At 36.5% G+C, this 18,154-nt stretch overlaps 2 protein-coding genes across 22 annotated transcripts in view; both read right to left on the bottom strand.

Annotated features, from left to right (window-relative positions):
• The window catches only part of MPP4 (MAGUK p55 scaffold protein 4), a 29,459-nt gene extending 13,720 nt beyond the window's left edge, over window positions 1-15,739 (bottom strand). For 8 of the 14 annotated variants that reach the window (XR_014586203.1, XR_014586204.1, XR_014586205.1 and 5 more), the window contains exons 1-9: window positions 8,387-15,739; window positions 6,419-6,540; window positions 5,363-5,440; window positions 4,781-4,861; window positions 4,095-4,226; window positions 3,342-3,423; window positions 2,345-2,430; window positions 1,802-1,873; window positions 1,164-1,360 (exon numbers count right to left, since the gene is read on the bottom strand). Coding sequence is in view for 10 of the 14 variants with exons in the window: in XM_083842297.1 (XP_083698423.1) it covers window positions 1,164-1,360; window positions 1,802-1,873; window positions 2,345-2,430; window positions 3,342-3,423; window positions 4,095-4,226; window positions 4,781-4,861; window positions 5,363-5,440; window positions 6,419-6,540; window positions 8,387-8,636 (1,100 nt within the window). In the remaining 4 variants the exon portion in view is untranslated. Of the gene's footprint in view, window positions 1-1,163; window positions 1,361-1,801; window positions 1,874-2,344; window positions 2,431-3,341; window positions 3,424-4,094; window positions 4,227-4,780; window positions 4,862-5,362; window positions 5,441-6,418; window positions 6,541-8,386 lie in introns of those variants that run through there. The other 6 variants (XM_083842298.1, XM_083842300.1, XM_083842301.1 and 3 more) reach the window with 6 other exon arrangements.
• Window positions 15,740-15,891: 152 nt separating this feature from the next.
• Window positions 15,892-18,154, bottom strand: part of ALS2 (alsin Rho guanine nucleotide exchange factor ALS2) — a 224,019-nt gene continuing 221,756 nt past the window's right edge. For all 8 annotated transcript variants that reach the window (XM_083842224.1, XM_083842222.1, XM_083842219.1 and 5 more), the window contains one exon: window positions 15,892-17,146. In XM_083842224.1, the coding sequence (XP_083698350.1) occupies window positions 17,108-17,146 (39 nt within the window). In that variant the 3' untranslated portion in view covers window positions 15,892-17,107. The remainder of the gene's footprint in view (window positions 17,147-18,154) is intronic.

Raw genomic sequence — 18,154 nt, 5'->3', positions numbered from 1 at the left:
GAACAGTAAAAAAAAAGAAATAATCTGTCCACAAGGGCATTATGCTCCAATCAGATTCACTGACTATGTATAATATCAATCAGTACGGAGCTGGTAGAAGACACCAAGAACGGAAATATTAACAATGTTTTAGCCCATTGCAGAGTGCTCAAAAATAGCAGACACGCTACCATAACCACCTAAAGGCAATTTCCAAATCAGCAGCCCCGAAGTATTTTCAATTAACATGTAAGGACAGGCACATTAGCCATACTGTTCTACAGACTTGTAGAAATTAGAAGAGCGCCTTCTGCTTCCAGCCTCAAATCACAGTTCGGTGTGATTTCAACTTCCATTATAAAAACCTCAGCCACATTTATACATAGCATAAATCAAAGCTTATCATATGGCCCTGCTTGAGCAAGGGGGTTGGACAATACGACCTCCAGAGGTCCCTCCCAACCTTAACTATTCTGTGATTCTGTGATCAGAAGGCCTCGCATGGCCTTGTATTTTCCTGAGGGTAACATAGATAGGACATGGTAAGAGGAGCAAACAAGTGTTCTACAGCAGTTTAACTTCTGTTTACAGTGGATGCTTTCAGAAACAAACAGTAGGATATTTATGCAGAAAACAGGCAAGGAATCCTTGTTTCTCCTCAAGCATTCCCTCACCCCTCCCCAGCCTCCTTTTCATCTGGTCACATGAGTTTTGACCAATGCTGAAGAAGTTACTCATGCCTCAATTCTTTCATTTATTTTTTAATTTTAAAGATAAAACTGTGCTCCTATACCATACATTTTAATATCCCACACTACTCCCCACAGCTTTTTTTTTTCTTTTAAATCATTAATGATGGTCCTAAACAGTCAGGGCCCTTAACTTCAGTTCAACTTTCAGATGCTATGCTCTACTAGACGGCTTTACAACTAGCAAAAAGACTATGCAACTGCTGTGGACTTCTTAGACTTGGATTTCAGATGAAACAGGTTTTTTCAAAAGCATGTTCTCATACAGGTACTCTTAAGGAAGGAGCAAGAAGACCAGTAAAAAGAAGGATGCTTGCCATACCACTGAATCCTACTGCTATGACTGGTAAAAGTTGAATAGTAGCAAACAGTAGCAAAAGCTGAATAACTGGATTATTTTTGGACTGGAAAGCAGACAAATTAAGGCTTCTTTACCTTTTAAGAAGATGATTTGAGGGTATAAGTCCAGCACAGGCACTGAGATCTGAAACTTTCCTGGCCTGCCACCAGAGAGCATCATTTTGGTCCACAATCTGAAGTATTTCACCCTTCTTAAAAGGCAAACCTGCATCAGCACACGGTATGGCAGGATCTTGCAATGGACAGTAATCTGCCATTGCTCGCACATATAGCTGGCAAACAAACAAAAAAACACAACATGGTACAACATGAGCTTTATAATCAAAGCCAGGTGTGGCTGCTACTTAAGTCAATTAATGATGAAGTCATGTTCAAAAAAAAAAGATCAAGCACTGATTCCTATCTATTCACTGGGGAAAAGGGGGGCAAAGAAAGCAGCATTGTAAATCACAAAAATTCACCTTTATTCTCTAGATGACTCCAAAACTGTCTTTACCTTTAACACAACTGTATTTCAGCTTACTATACTAACTGCTTCAGCAACAGCATATTGACATCAGATGAGAGGCAGCCACTAAGGCAAGTAACACTTTAAGGACTGCAGTAAACTTGTAAGGAATACCATGTCTTTATATACCAAGGCATCACACCCCTATGCGGATACTATTGTTGCAACTGCTTACATTAACAACCTGGAAAAAAGTGCATCTTACTGTTGTTTGGTTGCTGACAGGACGATCAGAAACTGGAATCAACTTGAACATAATTGTCCCCTGAGACAAGGCCTAAACAATAAAAGAAAGGAATAAAATATAATATGACTGGTATTCAACATAACCAATTTTCGTCAGCACAAACCTAACACTGCATGGCTTTGAGGTTACTATATATAATGGCTATATTACAGCTGGAATTAGGCAGACTGAGTTAATATGACACCACTTTTTTTTATTTATTTTTTTTTTTTAAGTAGAATCAAGAAGGAAACTTCAAAATCCTTCTGAAAAATTTTAATTCTGTGAAATCAGTGTGTGGTGTGTTTTTTTTCCAGATGTGTAGTTTCTTTAAGCCTGAATTTGCACAAGACATTCTAATTTCATGAGCAGCTGTGAACTTCATCCACAGCAAAGAAACAATCTGAATTTTCTGTTATAAGTTTCAGACTGGGCAAGGGAGGTGGAGGGTACAGACAGGTAGGGAAGAAGAACAGTATATGGTTACTCCTCAAGTAGAAAATAATTCAATAGATTCAATACCAGAATATTAATAACTTGCTCAGGCTCAAGTCCTTCAACAGGAACTCCATTTACTTCCACTAGTTTGTCTCCAGCATACAACAACCCTACGGGGAAAACAACGATGAAAGCAGCAGCAGAAACATTTTAATATAGCTTTATTTCCTAAAATCATTTCTGAACATCTTCCACCTAAACCCATTACACTAATAAATCATGAGACTTGGAAACAGACCTTTAGAAATTCCCTATCACTTGGGTGCAGAGGGAGGCCTTGGGACCCCTTTAAATCTTTCATAAAGTCTCCACAAGATTGTTTACTTTTACTGAACAATTAATGTCAATTATAATAACTCAAATATTAATCCAACTAGAAACACACTCAACTATTGCCTACCGTTTCTGTGTAGAGAACAGAAGCCAGACAACACCAACAGAAGCATTATAATGATTGCAATTCAATTTTATTTCCGATGTTTTACATTTTAGTTCCATTTCCGAAGGAACATGGAACACATGCAATTCTAGGATGACTAAGTAGTAATGTTTCCAAGGAAACTCCATTAAGTTTGCTTAGCAACTAATGCTACCAAAATGTTTAGTTGACTAGTGTAAAGAAGTATTACTATGTATTCCTTAGAGCCCTTTATCTTATGGAAGGATATATCTGTAGTCTGTGATTTTATTTCTCCATTAGGGAATGAGCTGCCAGTATTCATATTACAACACAGTTCTGGTTATTAACAATCAATCTCATGACAGATTTATGTATTCTTTCTGCCAACATCTGGATAATGAAAAGCTGTATTTGTACCTCAACTCTCAAAATATATCATGTTCATATGAAAATGAAAGCAGAATCAAACCCACTACAACATATCACTGCTTACACAGTGCTGTCCAGTGTACATATCTCCTTGCTCATCACACAAGATGAATTGTAGAAGCAAAGCTATTTATTTCAAAATATCTTATTTCAAGTTTAAATTTGTATTATGTTGCTTCAAATTATACATACCACTTCTGTCTGCTAGCCCACCATGGATCACACGGGCAACTGTTATGTCACCCGTTATCTCATGGCGCTTAATGGTGGCACCCTGGCAAACAAAGAAAAAAACACTGAAGAATCTTTAAGTTTCCTTTCAAATCATAAGCCTGATCTCCTTTGCAATGACAAAAAGGCATTGAAAGTTGCATCTTTTAAACACAACACACAGATCTAGCAATAACGTATCAATAGTAGTACTATTGCACTGTACACTAAGTCCTTCAACATCCTAAAGTCCCATCATGCTAAAATAACCACGATGACCAACTGTGAGAAATCTTTACCTCAAATATTATACCTATCTTTTCCTAAAGCAGATTAGTCAAACTATACAATGTTCTCAGCCTATAAGCACAAATGAACCTTTCTGAGTTTTTCTTCCTTTCCTTCCTTCCTATTTTGGCCAAGGGAATAGCTCTCGGTCCTATTTGCATTTTGAATTTCCCAAGATAAAAACATCTGCCAAATGTTCAGACCCTGACTGGACAAGGCTCTGAACAACAAGCTCTAGTTGTGCCTGCATTGATCACGAATAGTTAGATGGTCTCCTAATGCACTTTCCAACCTCAACAATTCTTGTGATTCTCTGATTCTCTAAGAACTAGACAAGTATGCACACAATCTCTGTAATGTTCCTGGGAAAAAAAAAACAATATGCATGTGATGCACTATGCAATACTCAAGATTAAGTATTTTGACAGACATCAGAAAACTCCCTACCAGAGGCTGGTTGTTTTTCACTAAGCAGACAATCCTCATGGCTTCCTCATTTTCAGGTATGTTGTCTGGCAGTGGTGGAAGTGTTGGTTCAAAATCTTTCTGGGCCACAGTATCATGAGCAGATAGCATGGCCTGTTACAAACAAAAACAAACAAACCCATCGGCAAAGATCAGACAATAAAACAGATTTTTAACTGTGACAGGTCAGGACACAGAAATCAGAGACTAAGTTCTCAAGTAGACATAAGTCCTTTTCACACCTTGACGACAACTTCTTTCCACTTGGAAATTTAAACTGTGAAAGAAAGTTTTAAGAACAGTTCCTCTCTTTACTTCCTCTAGAAAACTTACAAAAGATGAAACATTTCTATTTGGAGCTTTAGGGTAAGAACACAAGTTACACACCACATAAACTTTGGTTTTGTAGGTCTGTATCAACTGCTCAGAATTTAACTTTGTAAGAAACATCTCTCTCAAATGTAGTCCCTAATAAAATGCAGCACACTGCAAATGCAGGTACTTCAGATACAGTCCTCATCTCAATTCTCAACTAGGTTAGCTCACGACTAAGGAAACTAAGCCTCTTCTGGGTCCTTTGCCAGTTTCCATGAGCAGCTGTCCATCTGTTCTCATTCCCATTCCAGATACCTCTATGAGACAACTCTCTTTTCTTAAGCAGCACTTGCCCTTAAGTGTGGGGCTCGCAGTAGTCGTCTTAGCTCTTTGATCTCTCCAGACTGAGGGGCTTCACGTAGCAACTCCACCACCTGATAACATAAGAGAATAAGCACAGAGACTGGTTATGGAGGACAATAAAGTATTTTAAGATCTGCATATTATATGACTAAAGAGCAGATATATAATGCTCTAGAATTAGACCATATTACCATAGTTGCACATTACTCAGGCAGGCATAGTTTAGTTCAGGCACAGTGCCACGTGCTCTAAATTAGCTTTTATATGCCTCAACTGATATCATCAGTGTCAGTTTCTCCACTTGGTCATTAACTCTCATTAATTCAGAAATTTAGTAGTTAATTATTAATTAGAAAAAATACAAAAATATACTTGTCAGGGCTCATGCAGTCTAGCAATGACAGCTGTATTTATTTCTTATCCCTTTCAACACAGGGACAGTTACCAACTGTTGAACATGTGAAGAGAGAATCTTTCCAGTTTATATAGTGTACTCACACCTGAGACAAAATAAATATTAAACATGTTTATTTGCAGCTAAGTAAAACAATACACTGTGTACGTAGTCTTACCTCACGATTCAATGCACGCGCCTGCAGGGTGACAGGCATGGGCCTTTTTCCAAGGTAGTTTTGGAGGCATTCATAAATCTGTTGCATGCCATGATAGACAAGACAATGCAATGATGACATGATCTGTTCTCTTGACTATATAGATACATACACAACACGCAAAGGACACTATTGCATTTCCAGGAGTTTCTCAACACAACTAGAGCTACAGATTTCTATCTTTATTGGATCTTATTATCTTCTGATCTCAATCTTTAATGTCTAAGGGATCTGGAATTGATTCTATAATTAATGGTCTTTCCATATTATCATCCAGCTAGCCAGATATGCTGCAGTTTTTAATTTTCCAATGAGAAAATCTGATTACACAGGACAGTGGCATGACAGCATCGATTCTTTGAGTTGTGGCTTTCTTTCTTTCCCAAGTCGTGGGGCCTGATTAACAAAGTAAAATTTAACTTAAAATAAATTGCATTATTTAGAATAGCCATACAAGCATTATTATCCATTGGATTTTTTTCTTCTTTAAAATGTAAAGATTTTTTAAAGCCTTGTTAGAACAACAAAAAAAAAATGTATAGAATTTGTCTTATAAAGAGATATGGCTGTTTCAGACAGAAGCACCCCCCAAAATTCTGCTCTGTAACAATGTGCAATGTTCAACTGAACACGAGATCAGTGTGGCCAAAACCAGATGGTGTAATTTCACAAACATCCACGCCAAGAAATGGGAAACAACGCCAGAGATTTAAGAGCACAAAAAGACAGCTGAACAGTGCTGTGCTCAGCCTGTGTTTCCACACCCACAGCCTTAGAGCAGACATGTCAAGTAAGGACTTTAGTGTCTAGGACATTACAAAAGAGAAAACATTTTTTTTATCCTTAAAGCAAAAGGGGTTTTGTTCACCTTGACTGCTGCTGTCAGTCCCAAGATTAGGACTAGTAGCAGTTAGTGTAATTAAATTTTTATTGTTCAGACATGGCAAAATAAAATAGCTATTCCCTAGACACCGCTCTCCAAGAAACCTTCACCCTCATAGCTGAATATTATTTTACCTTTAAAAGTGCTTGCAGCCAGTGAGATCTGAGCAGGTCGTATAACATGCCAACACCATTGACATCTCTTTTACAGAGCAAACTCAGTTCTTGTAGCACTAGAGTCAGAACATGAGACAAACCTGAGTCCAAGAAACAGAAAAGCGCAACACATTTCAGTACAAATAGATCAACCAAAGCCAATCAGTGACCCAGACCTCTGAAAAGCAACTTGCCTCAGTTTATACTTTCAAGAAATATATACTGATTTTCTGTCTGCTCTACTTGTTCCTTGCAATCAACTCTGTTGTATAAGAGATTTTTTCTCTTATGTTATTCATTAGGGTTTGGTCAATACCAACAATTTTAAAGTGACCTGTGAGAAAAAACGCATGGGGAATACCATACGTATCAGAAGACTGAGTTCAAACTCAGACCTCCTACTGAGAAGAGGCAGGCATAAAAAATTGCCTTGTTCATTTTATAGGCTTTTCGTTTAGATGACCCACTGTTCAAGCCAGGGACCACGTCTTTCTTCATGTTTGAGAAGTACAGACATTCTGGAGGACATCACTAATAAAATGCATCATCCCATTAAATATATACTGCTGTCAGACACTCAGAACACTTCCCAGAAAATAGGAAGAGCTGTTCTTACTGTTCAAAAGTAGCATTTGATCTGTTAGGAACAGTATTCTAGTACAGTGGGGGGATGGGGGAAAAGACAGTGTTCTTCTAAAATCTCAAGGAACCGAAGGTAAGATGTGACAAATAGATGAGATTTTATGCAAAACCAGGTCTAGATCCCGAACAGATTTTAGTGAGTGCATGGAGTTTACTTTAATCTCACCAATAAGACTGTAACTAGAAGCTTTACTTTTTTTTTTTAAATATAAAAAAGCAACATTAAACATAGCATTTTTTAACAAGCAATACTGTAATACAGGAAAGATGTTAAAATAGAAGCTACTAGCATCTTGATTTTAATCAAAATAAAAAATATTTCTTAAAACTACAGCTCATCCAGCAGACTTACAATGACAAAGCACTCTCTGATGCATATAGCATAATCAGCTGCCATTATCCAGTCACCACAGCAAACCTGAACACAGAAACCAGCTCTTCTCTACTTATTTCTCTCCTGAGAACAATTTTTACAGCCACTGACAGCTGTTTCCTTTATCAACTCTAGACTGTGTGATGCTACCAACACTTGTGTTGGATCTGTCTTCAAATTTAATTTCATTATGCAAGCATTTATACAGGTGCTTCCTTGCTAAGTTTCTGCAGATAGGACTTCTACCTCTATCGTTAGGCAGAACTGTTTAATATCCTAACTCTGAAGCCTGGGAAAGTACCTCATTATCAATTATCTGTTTCTGGAAAGCAGACATCTAAACACTTACATAAATAATGATTAAGATCCATGAACTCTGTGAACCCTGACTGTAAGCCCCATAGGAAAGTATCTCCCACAACACAGTTAACTTTAAAAAGATTCTCTTCTATAGGTAATTCCTACTGCCTAGTAGGATGTTAGCTTTAGTTGAAATACTTGAAGACCTTTTTCCTCATTACCGGTTACCTCTATTTGAGGACTTGCACCACCTAAACGTCTCCAAGAATGCTATCACTATACAAAGTGGTCAAATAGACTGGTGCATTCAATACAGAAACACAAATCTTTGAAATATAGAGAATCGTTTCCTTCATCAAAAAAAACCTCTTGCAGTTATTAGTAACTCTTGATACAGCTGCAGAGACCCTTGACTTCATAAGCCAAAAACAAATGCCAGGCATTCTCTTCTAACACTATAAATGAACTTCCTACCACCATTACAGATTAAGAATCATTCCCATTACTAGGTAGTAAAATTTCTAGATATGTTCATCTCTCACATGACTCACATGAGAGTCACATGTACACAAAATAAAACTTTTAGCCAGTTTTCCTTCTCCTGGAAAAAGAGATGCAAGAGTTGTAAGTACCATTATCTTGACTGCAGACTGCCGGCACCTCCATCTTCTTCATTCCAGGAGATTCCATCCACTTATTTAGAGCGCAGCATTCACACCAAGTAGGTTTCACAAAGATAGATGCTGAACTAGGGAAAAGAGTACGTTCATATCGGAAAACCATCAGGTATTTTAAATCGATAAGGAAGTAGAATAAAAAAGAGTGGGGACAACCATTCTTATTTGAAGGGCACAACTGGTTGCAAGCACAAACTAAAGGCATGAGCCCCAAGTGTAAATTCAGTTACCCACTAGTAACCAAAACACAAGACAACTGCAAAATTACCGTTTTACTTCTTGGAATTGCCATTATTTTAGACTACTTAATGCAGCAAGCTAAACTGTTCTGTGTATCTTTTGTTCCCCAGCTTTAAGTGCACCACCATGGAAAGTTATCTTTTTCTCCCCTAGAATTTTAAAGCTTGTTTGACACAATACAAAATGCTTTACACAGCTTTGAAAAGAATCATATTCAAAGCAAAATTAAATATAATTATTCTCATTGATACAATATTAAAATGTAAGGATTCTGTGAGTTTCTATTGAATTTTCATTGAGCAAAGGCATGGTTTTGTAAAGAAGGGAACCCTGTTTCAATCACTTAAAATTTAAGGTCTTTGGAAGTATTTGTTTTTACAAAGATTTCATATTTTCCTTTTTATTACCTCAAAGTGAATTGAAAAATAAACAAAAACCCAAAACCGAACATCCACACCTTACCTCAATTGTATCATCATCTGCCTTGAGCATTTATAGTTGCCTGCTACTTTCAGAGAGAGAAGTTATTTGCTAATCTAATACAACTCCTACATCATCTTTCATTATAAAAAGCAGCATAAACTACTTTATAATTTTTTCTTTAAATTTTAACATAAGAGTCTTAATTTTGTTTTTAAGAAGTAATACAGAAACTCATGTTAAATTCAGCATGGCTTGTATATGAATTCATTCCCACATGTAAGAAGTAAGACTTGCAAAACTTCTTCCAGCTCCCTTCCCTCCAATAAACTTCTGTGACAACCTATCACTACACCATAATGGTTCCTTAGACCAAAAGTGGAAGAAGGTCTCCAATTTGTTTCTAACAGGAAACAAAGCAGTAAGAGACTGTGTTAAGAGTTCTCAGAATTCTCCAAAGTTGCATTAAATATGGAAATTAACCAGGTAACATGTTTTCCGTCATTCACACAGTCCTGTCCTGACTGATTTCTCCAAACTTGTAAAATAATATGGTGCATTTCTACAAAGCATTAAGAATCCACATGAGAGATTTGTATTAATTCAGCATCTTCGTTACATCTTAGTGGATCCAACTTCAAATAACGTTTGAAATCATTCAAATCAAGTTTGAAGATATTGTCATGATTGCCATTACTGTAGGATTACTTGTGAAGGACTAAATATTTAAACTGATCACTTGAGAAGATTCAGAGTACAAATTAAACTGTAACATCAGTTAACTGAGCACCTCAGCCAACAGCGAACAACAGTGTGACACTATGCACGGTATAATGCCCTACCAAAACCTGTTAAATATATGATAGCTTATCTCTCAGATTACTAAAGCATAAAGACAGTCATTTCCTTCTAAATTGTTCTGTGGAAAGAAAATATCAAAAGGTACAAACAGGAAATGTATTATCTTGATCTGCTTATAAAAGCAGAAGGCATTACTATCACTTTTACTGCAGTTCTTAATACTTATTTTTAGGCCATGTTTACTCTCTCCTGTTAAATTACAAAACTGCTTTCAAAAGGCAGAGGAAATGAAGGGAGACACACACACACATCCCTGCCACGGAAGTCAGGAGATAACAATTCAAGCATTTTATTACTGAGTATTGGTTATTCATTACAAGCTTCCTCCATAGGATGCTCAGTTATACATTTTACTGAGATTCTAATACAAAAGATTTATTTTTACAATTATATCTTCTTTCAGAAGACCAACAAAATATAGTATGATCCTTCCCCAATATCCAATGCAACATTCCAGTTTCAGTGTTACACTGCATAATCACTTTTCCATTGAGAAAAATTTGTTTTTTCATATTTTGTGAATATAAAACTGAATCCTCCTACCACATACCCATTGGGAACTGTTTTAATCTATTTTTTTCCCCCAATAGTCTGAGTTCTGTTCCTTTAAGGGTTTGCCTTCCCCTTTGTTAAGCTTTGTTAAATCCATCATTAGGCAGATCAGCTAAGCAGACCATATAAATCTAGCCATGAATACCTGTTTCTTAATTACAGAAGACATTAGGAGTAGGGAAGAATCTTTACTGTGGGATGGTTTAGACAAGAAAAGAGGAGTCCCCACATTGTAAAATACAGTCAAGGACATGGTATCCTGTTTTCTACTGAATATCAGCAATATGGAAACACAAATGACCCTCAGCTTGGTTGCTCTGTCCCATGTTTTTTGGGAGGCAAGAGTCTACAGCTACAGATCCAGTTGTAGAAGTATTTACAAAGCCAATCTGTGAGTTACATCCTGAAAGGAAGCTTCTTCTGACAGCTTATCCTGTAAACTACATTTCAGAAGCCTCATTTCCTATTATTACTACTCATTTCAAAGCATCTCTCGCTTTTATAACTGTTTTTTCAGATTTAAGTAACCAAAGATAGACATTTCTAACATTTGTTGGTTACCATGTACAACGGCTACTAGCTTTTCTTTATCAAGTCCAACAGACACCAAACAGCATACTCCTAATTCAAAATCCTGATTAGTTTTGTGATAAAAGATGTTTGAAGACAAACAAAAAGAGCATGTCCACACATTTCAGACATGCTATAAAGAGAGCTAGTTCCGATCTGTTTTGTTTTGCATACTGAAAACCCAGATTGAAGTCACACATATATACACCCTTCTCACAAAAACAAAGAACACCACCCCCCCCCCCCCCCAAAAAAAAAAAAGGAAAAAGTAAAATCCCTGCTAGGATATAGTTGCACTTTCTGGGACAACTTGTCATCCCCCACCCCAAAAGCCAAATTTGTTTGGCTGATTCGCATCTAAAAGTGAGATTAACTTTACAGTGACTTCCCATTCCAAAAAACCCAGTTTCCCCTGGAATACAACTCCAGTTATTTCAAGTCTAGATCTGTTCTTTGCATTTTTGGGGGGGGTGGGGGGGTGGGTGCTGCAAATATATAGGGAAACACATGAAAGACAAGAAATCTCTGAAAGCTTTTTGGCAGAACTCGTCAAAAGATAGTTTAACATCAAAACAGACAGGAAAAAACGTCAACTAAATTTAAGACTCCTGATTAACACTGAAAACTGAATATTTTCCTTGGTGATAATTAGCGTGAAATTAGACCTGCTTTGTTCAACTAGTGTTGCTTACCAAATAAGCATGTCACTATATTGACAATCACTAATGCTTGTATCCTCTTGCAAAAAGAGAAGTTCTGCAGAAAGAACCCCTCCAGTCTTTGGAATACCTTAATCAAGTTCCCCTTTAGCCTTATGAGCCAGATCATATTTATGATTTCTTCTTAGCTTGAGTAGATCTTGCACAGCACAATGAGTCAAAGTGGGAAAGAACTCAACCAAATAAAAGTTATCCTGTACCTGTCACAGAAAGAATACTCTACAACCTTCTACTTAGCAGTTATTTGATTTTTGATGAGATTAATTTCTGTTTGTTTAGGAGTTTTAGACACACTGTCTTCAAGGTTGACCTCGGATTTCCAAGGAAAACTGAGAAAGCTACTGAATGCTGACTGATTGCCTTTGGGGGAAAGCCTTGGATATAGGTATCAGAAAGCAGCTAGGGTTAACAAACTAAGCTAGCAATCCTTCCTTTTTTACACTACAGTGTTTATGCTTACATTGACAGAAATAAGCACTTAAACATCAAAATCTGTCATGTTTTTAACAATGCATCTCACCTCATTCATAAAGCAGAAGCTGTTTCATATTTTTACATAACAACAGGAAAGCAGCTTCCAACTGTGAAGTGTGGTTTAAGCAGCAGTCAGGAGCAACAGATAATGAATAAGTCATTACAAGAAGAGAAGATGAAAAATATCTGGCTTATGTGAACTTCCTTAGAAAAAGGCCTACCAAATTGCTAGCTTATAGGGAAAACTAGCTAAGACTACCACTTGTGCTTTCATTCCTTGAGATATCTACACAGACTATAAGGCCAAAGCTCATGGTCTTCTCATTCCAGGGATCCTAACAAATTAGATGTAATTTCTTGTTAAAAGGCTTATCTGACTGATCTCCCAGACAGCATTCACACATACTGCACGCAGTTACAGAAGCTCATCAAAAAAAGACATAGCTCTTTGCCTGTTATTAGGGACAGAACTGGATGTCCATACTGAGTGCACCGTAGTTTAAAGAGTCAAAAGGAATCATGTCACCCCATGCCTATAAACATCAATTATCCCAAATTCTGGCTACAGGGCCTACTCCCTTCATCAGAAATGAAATTCATTGAAACTAATATCACACAGTCTAGAAGGTCTTACTGATACAAGATTAGAGCTCCAAGGGACCCCACACCCTGCTTTTAATAGTTTTCAGAATTATCTTAAAATGGCTAGTTTGGGACTCTGTCAAGCGTCTAAAGCAGAAAACAACACAGACCTGACTTTCATAACATCAACCCCCCTGCTCTTAAAAGATTCTTAAGTTATGATAATCAACAAGGCTATTGAGCACTTTTAATGAGGAAAAATACTCAAATCTTTAAATTTGTCAAAATTAACAGTTTGGCATACTGAAGACTGCAAGTTAGTTTGAGTGCAGGGAACATCCTTAGAAAAGCTTTTGTTGCAAAAAAGCCATTAGAAACCAGGAAACTGAGAAGGCAAATAATGAAGAATAAGGTAGTCAGCATCTTTCTAATGACATGCCCTATGCAGGCATGTCATCATTACTTCTTAATTCTGCCTTAAGTGAACTTAATTAGGCTACTCTCATCACTGATGTAGGTCAGTGTAAAAGTCATCGTAAAATAAAAATCTTGCTTTTGTACACTTTTGAGACTTAAGGCATTTTAATTAAAAAAACAAGACATGAGTAGAACAAAACACTTATTTTAAGCAAAGACTGAGACACATTCTTTGAAACCATTTATCCCTATTTTGACCCAAAAACCGTTACTGCAAGTTTGAGGTGACCCAGGTTAAAAAGCAGACATGAGCATAAATCTTTTTCAAAAGTCACTCTATGAGATTTAGATAATCACACCCACATACATAAGGTTACATAAGGTTGCTGATGGCACAAAAAATGCCATTACTCTTTGTAATCAGATATATCCAATGATATGATTCCAGATATATCTGATGATATGATTCATCCTGCCTCCCTCCAAAACAGAAGCATATAACTCCATTGGTGAAGCCATTATCTTGTTTACATGGGGGTAATGCCACCAAAGTATTGCTTCCTAAAGCAAAAGCACATTCAGGGAAGAACACTTGGGTGCAGCAAACTGCAGTCGTGTGAGGGAGGCAGCTTTACTTCCAGCTTCTTGTTGCCAACAGCCCAGTCTTACCAGAAAGAAAACTGACAAGATCAGTACATTGATATTAAATCAGTTCAAGTGTATAAGGCAAGGTAGTTCAAAGAAAGGATTTTACAGTCACTTTTTTCTTCTATAGTATCTCTCACCATACAAGAGACTGTTCCCTGAAGTGCTTCTGAAACAACAAGAGCAGCTCTGAAGTGAATCTATGTCCAACAAAATTAGTTAATGTATACCACCTGGCATTCAAGTCAGATTATTTGGTAAAAGATTAGGAGGAGTAAGGAAGAAATCTCTTTTTAGTTCCTACTCTCCATTCATACACATTTAGCTAATGGGAACTAAACATCTATCACAAGTTCAATTAGCTTTGCTGTAGCTATGAGAAGAAACTAATTTCACAATTGCATGCGGGAAACGCATCTGTGCAGTACAATCATTTCAGTACAGAACATTTTCTTACCTGTAGATACTGCAGAATACACCATGGCTGGCTCACGTAGAATTTCCAGAGGGAAAGAATATTTGTTGGATGTTAGTAAAACAAGTAACCTCACTGCCCTAGCTAATCTATGGACATCCCCTCCTTTTTAATCCGCAGAAACCTAACCTTAGAACTACTCATTACCAGGGAGAAGAGAACAAATCCCCTTAACCCTTCTCTTGCAGAAAAAGCCTACTTTAAGTTGTCTCATTTAATAGGCTTCTTATTTGCAGCAACCTTCCTAGTCAATAGGACACCTAGCTCTTAAGGTCTGTCTTCAGTTACCGTGCCTGTAATTACAAAAAGAACACATAATATTGTAACCTTGATGTTCTGTTGCTCATTACACGCTTTCTGTTGCAGCACAAGAAATATCCAACTTTCAGTTTAAGAAAAATAAAAAAAAAGATGAGAAAAAAGGAATTACCATGAAGTAACAGAGATGGAAGTCCTGCAGGTTAACTCTTTTCTTGGTTAGCTACAGAAATACACAGAGCTGCTTTGTACTCATTTCCTAACGCATCACAGTCCACGTAGGCTGTAAATTGGAATCTGTGTCAGAAGCACATTTAATCCTAGGATTCTTTTCATCTAATAACTAAACTATACATCAGAAATACCACGAACATCCAGCCCAGACTGTCTGCTTTATATTAATCTGCAAGCTGAATTCACACATGATACCACTACTTTTTTTAAGAGATTGTGTATAGAGATAGAACAAGTGTATAATTGTGTATAGAGATAGAACATATTTTGTTTTTTAATCCCTTAGTTTGTAACATTCAAAGTGAATGAAGTTGTTACATATTTGTAGATATACCTCTTTATTGAAAGGCAGGAAAGAGAATGGAAAAACAACCTATCTCCAGTTACATTCTCAGTTTAAAGCAGAGAAGCAGTATAGCTGTAAGGTCATATGAAAAAAGCTTTTCACATGGCAAAGCTTATAATTAAAATCCTTTCTTACTTCGAAACACCTGAAGACAAGGAACACTGATGCTGAACAGATACAGTGAGAAAAAAACTGATTTTAATGTTTTGCACTCTTACAACAGGTGAAATAAATCATGAATTTTTTTTCATGCAGATTTCTTTGCAGATTAAAATTATTGCCATGGGTTTGGTTTGCTCAGCTGTTTAGCATAGCTCCTTATCCAAGAGCAATTCTGCTCCTGCTGTTTTCTGTTGAATATTTTGTACATTTATTTCAACAGATGAGCGCATGGAAAGATACCTAGCACAAAAGATTAAGTGTTAGAATTCCTGGCTTACACTTCATTACACTATTCTCTGCTAGTTGCATATATTTTTTTCCAAACATTTTATAGCTTGTCTTTTATGCACATTATTACTTATCTCTCCCCTTATTATTCAGTATAATTGAAAATGTGAAGAGGTCTATTATCTCTATATTCTGTTGCAAATATAGAAGTATAGCAATAGTTTTAGATATCTCATTGCTAGAATTCTGCTCTCCCTTTCTTCAAAATTAAAAGTAATTTCAGGAAGACCAATCTTTTTTTACTTTATTATGAAAATTGCTACGTTACAGTCACTGTTCAAAACAGTTTTTAGACATAGTGTTTCTTTCCATTTAAGTAGCAATACACAAGCCATGATTACTATTTCAAAAATATGATTAGCATTATCTATTGTAGTTTGACATAACTTAAACCATTATAACATTCTATAATTGGTCCCCCCCTTTTTTGTGTCAGCCATGGTAAAGAACAGCACCTACAATAACCAAATTATCCATTAGTGTTATTCATATAAATAAGGTTAACCATAAACCACAGAAAAATGCACACACAACCCCCCCAAGGAAAATAACTTGTCCTTTACATGTTCAAAATTGCAACAAGGTGGACTTCTTTCACCCTGACATATAAATAGCCAAATAAGTTAGCAAGCAAAAGTCTCAAACATAATCCATTGCCAGCTTGTTCAAGAGCACGTTCCCATTCTCATATCACATGAGCTTCTACAGAAAGTTTGTCCTTAGACCTCAGAGTAATGAACTAAACACCTTCAGATTGAACATTTAAATTCAGTGTCAAAATATGAAGTTGTCAGTGCCTTTTTATTCATTTCATAAACAGAACGCACAGTGAATGCTTCTATATTTATAATTCTAGTAAACAGGCAAGTCCATAATAGTGTGATTACTTCTAAAACAGCACATTAATACTGCATTCAGCAACTGTTCCAAACAGATGCCTCAAAATCTTTACAGCCAAAACACACTATAGGATGCCCATTATAAATACTAACATGTCTCTATTCTTAAACCTAAAAACTTAATTCAGGAAGACTGAACGGTTCTATGGTGCAACTCATTCTCTTTAAACATCTCTGCTGACAAACCAGGAATAATAAAAAGAAACCTACTGCTTTAGAAACCATGCGGTCCAGACTTTCACATGTACTCTATGTAGATGCCATGCCTTTTCGTACTATTGTTAATTTAAAAGGAGTAAGTGATCTGTTAGAATAGGAAAAGATCTCTTCTTAGCAAGTACTTGACAAACCAAGCTTCTATCTTCATCAACACTTCACAGATTTCCAATCTTAAAATTGAAAGTTCAAAAATAACAACTGAGTATGTTGATTTGTAACAAGAGAACTGCAACAATATTCTCCATTTTAAGTGCCATTTCGGGGAAAGGAAGTAGTTGCAGTGAAGTTCCACTCAAACAGCCAGGCAACGATGGTCTAGGTAAGTTTTTCATGTTGAATCTGGTAGTAGCATGCCTGAATTAAAACAAAGTTAATTTTAGCATATATTCTAGTTCTCAGAAAGCTGATAAAAGCACCATACATAAAAAGGTTGATTTTTTTTTCTCCTATCCAACAAAACAGAGGACTAGGCCTTCTGGAAGAGGGTACAATACAGTAAAATTGTAAAACATTTTCTGATGCAGTAAACAAGCAAAACGAACAAGAGCTTTTAAGTTACAAATTATGTCCAACTCCTAATGAAGCAATACAGCATAATCTGGGACTCTACATAATTTGGTTCCCAACTTTGCTAAGGTGAAGTTAATTGTTTGCTAACAACTCTTCACCCTTTGATAAAAGGACCCCAAAATGAAAGTATTTTCTTACAAGGACACACAGATTCATACATTTCAAAAACACACAGACTGAAAAGCAAAGCTTCTGCTGCCTAGATAAATGCTCTGACCTTAACTTTTACATCTGAGCTGTTGCTAATAGCTAACCACTCCTTAATGCTAGTTCAAATATGCATTTGGTCAGCCATGACAAGAAACTTCATGTAACTGTTTCATGTAACACCAAATAAGATTGAGATTCTCAAAGACAATTTAACCAATTCAAACTTTCCTTTTTGCAGCACTGTTACAGGTATGAAAACTCTGCACCAAACTTTATTTCCAGTTTGCACAAAAAAATAACATTCAGCTAGCAGCTCAGCTTGCAATTTTTAATTTTTCAGTTTAACAGCCTTCCCCTGAAACAACTCCACAGAAAAGCTCCACACACCTGACTTGTCACGAAACTCACTTGTTTGAACAGTTTTCATGAACCAAAACCGCTTACTTTCAACTGCAGAGGTCCTAGCTGTACAATGGGTTATTACCAGAAAAGACTCTCCCCTTTTCCATACTTACAAAAAGAAAAATACAAATTAGAATGTGGAGAATGAAGATGTATGTATTTTTTTCCATTTATCTTGCAAAATTGAATTCTTGTGGCATCCTGATGTAATATTTGACTTAAATATTATCAGAATGGTTC

The sequence above is a fragment of the Anser anser genome (assembly GCF_964211835.1).
Source record: "Anser anser genome assembly, chromosome: 6".
Lineage (NCBI taxonomy): Eukaryota > Metazoa > Chordata > Aves > Anseriformes > Anatidae > Anser > Anser anser.
Note: the sequence above shows the minus strand (reverse complement) of the source record. Positions and strands in the feature narration are given on the sequence as shown.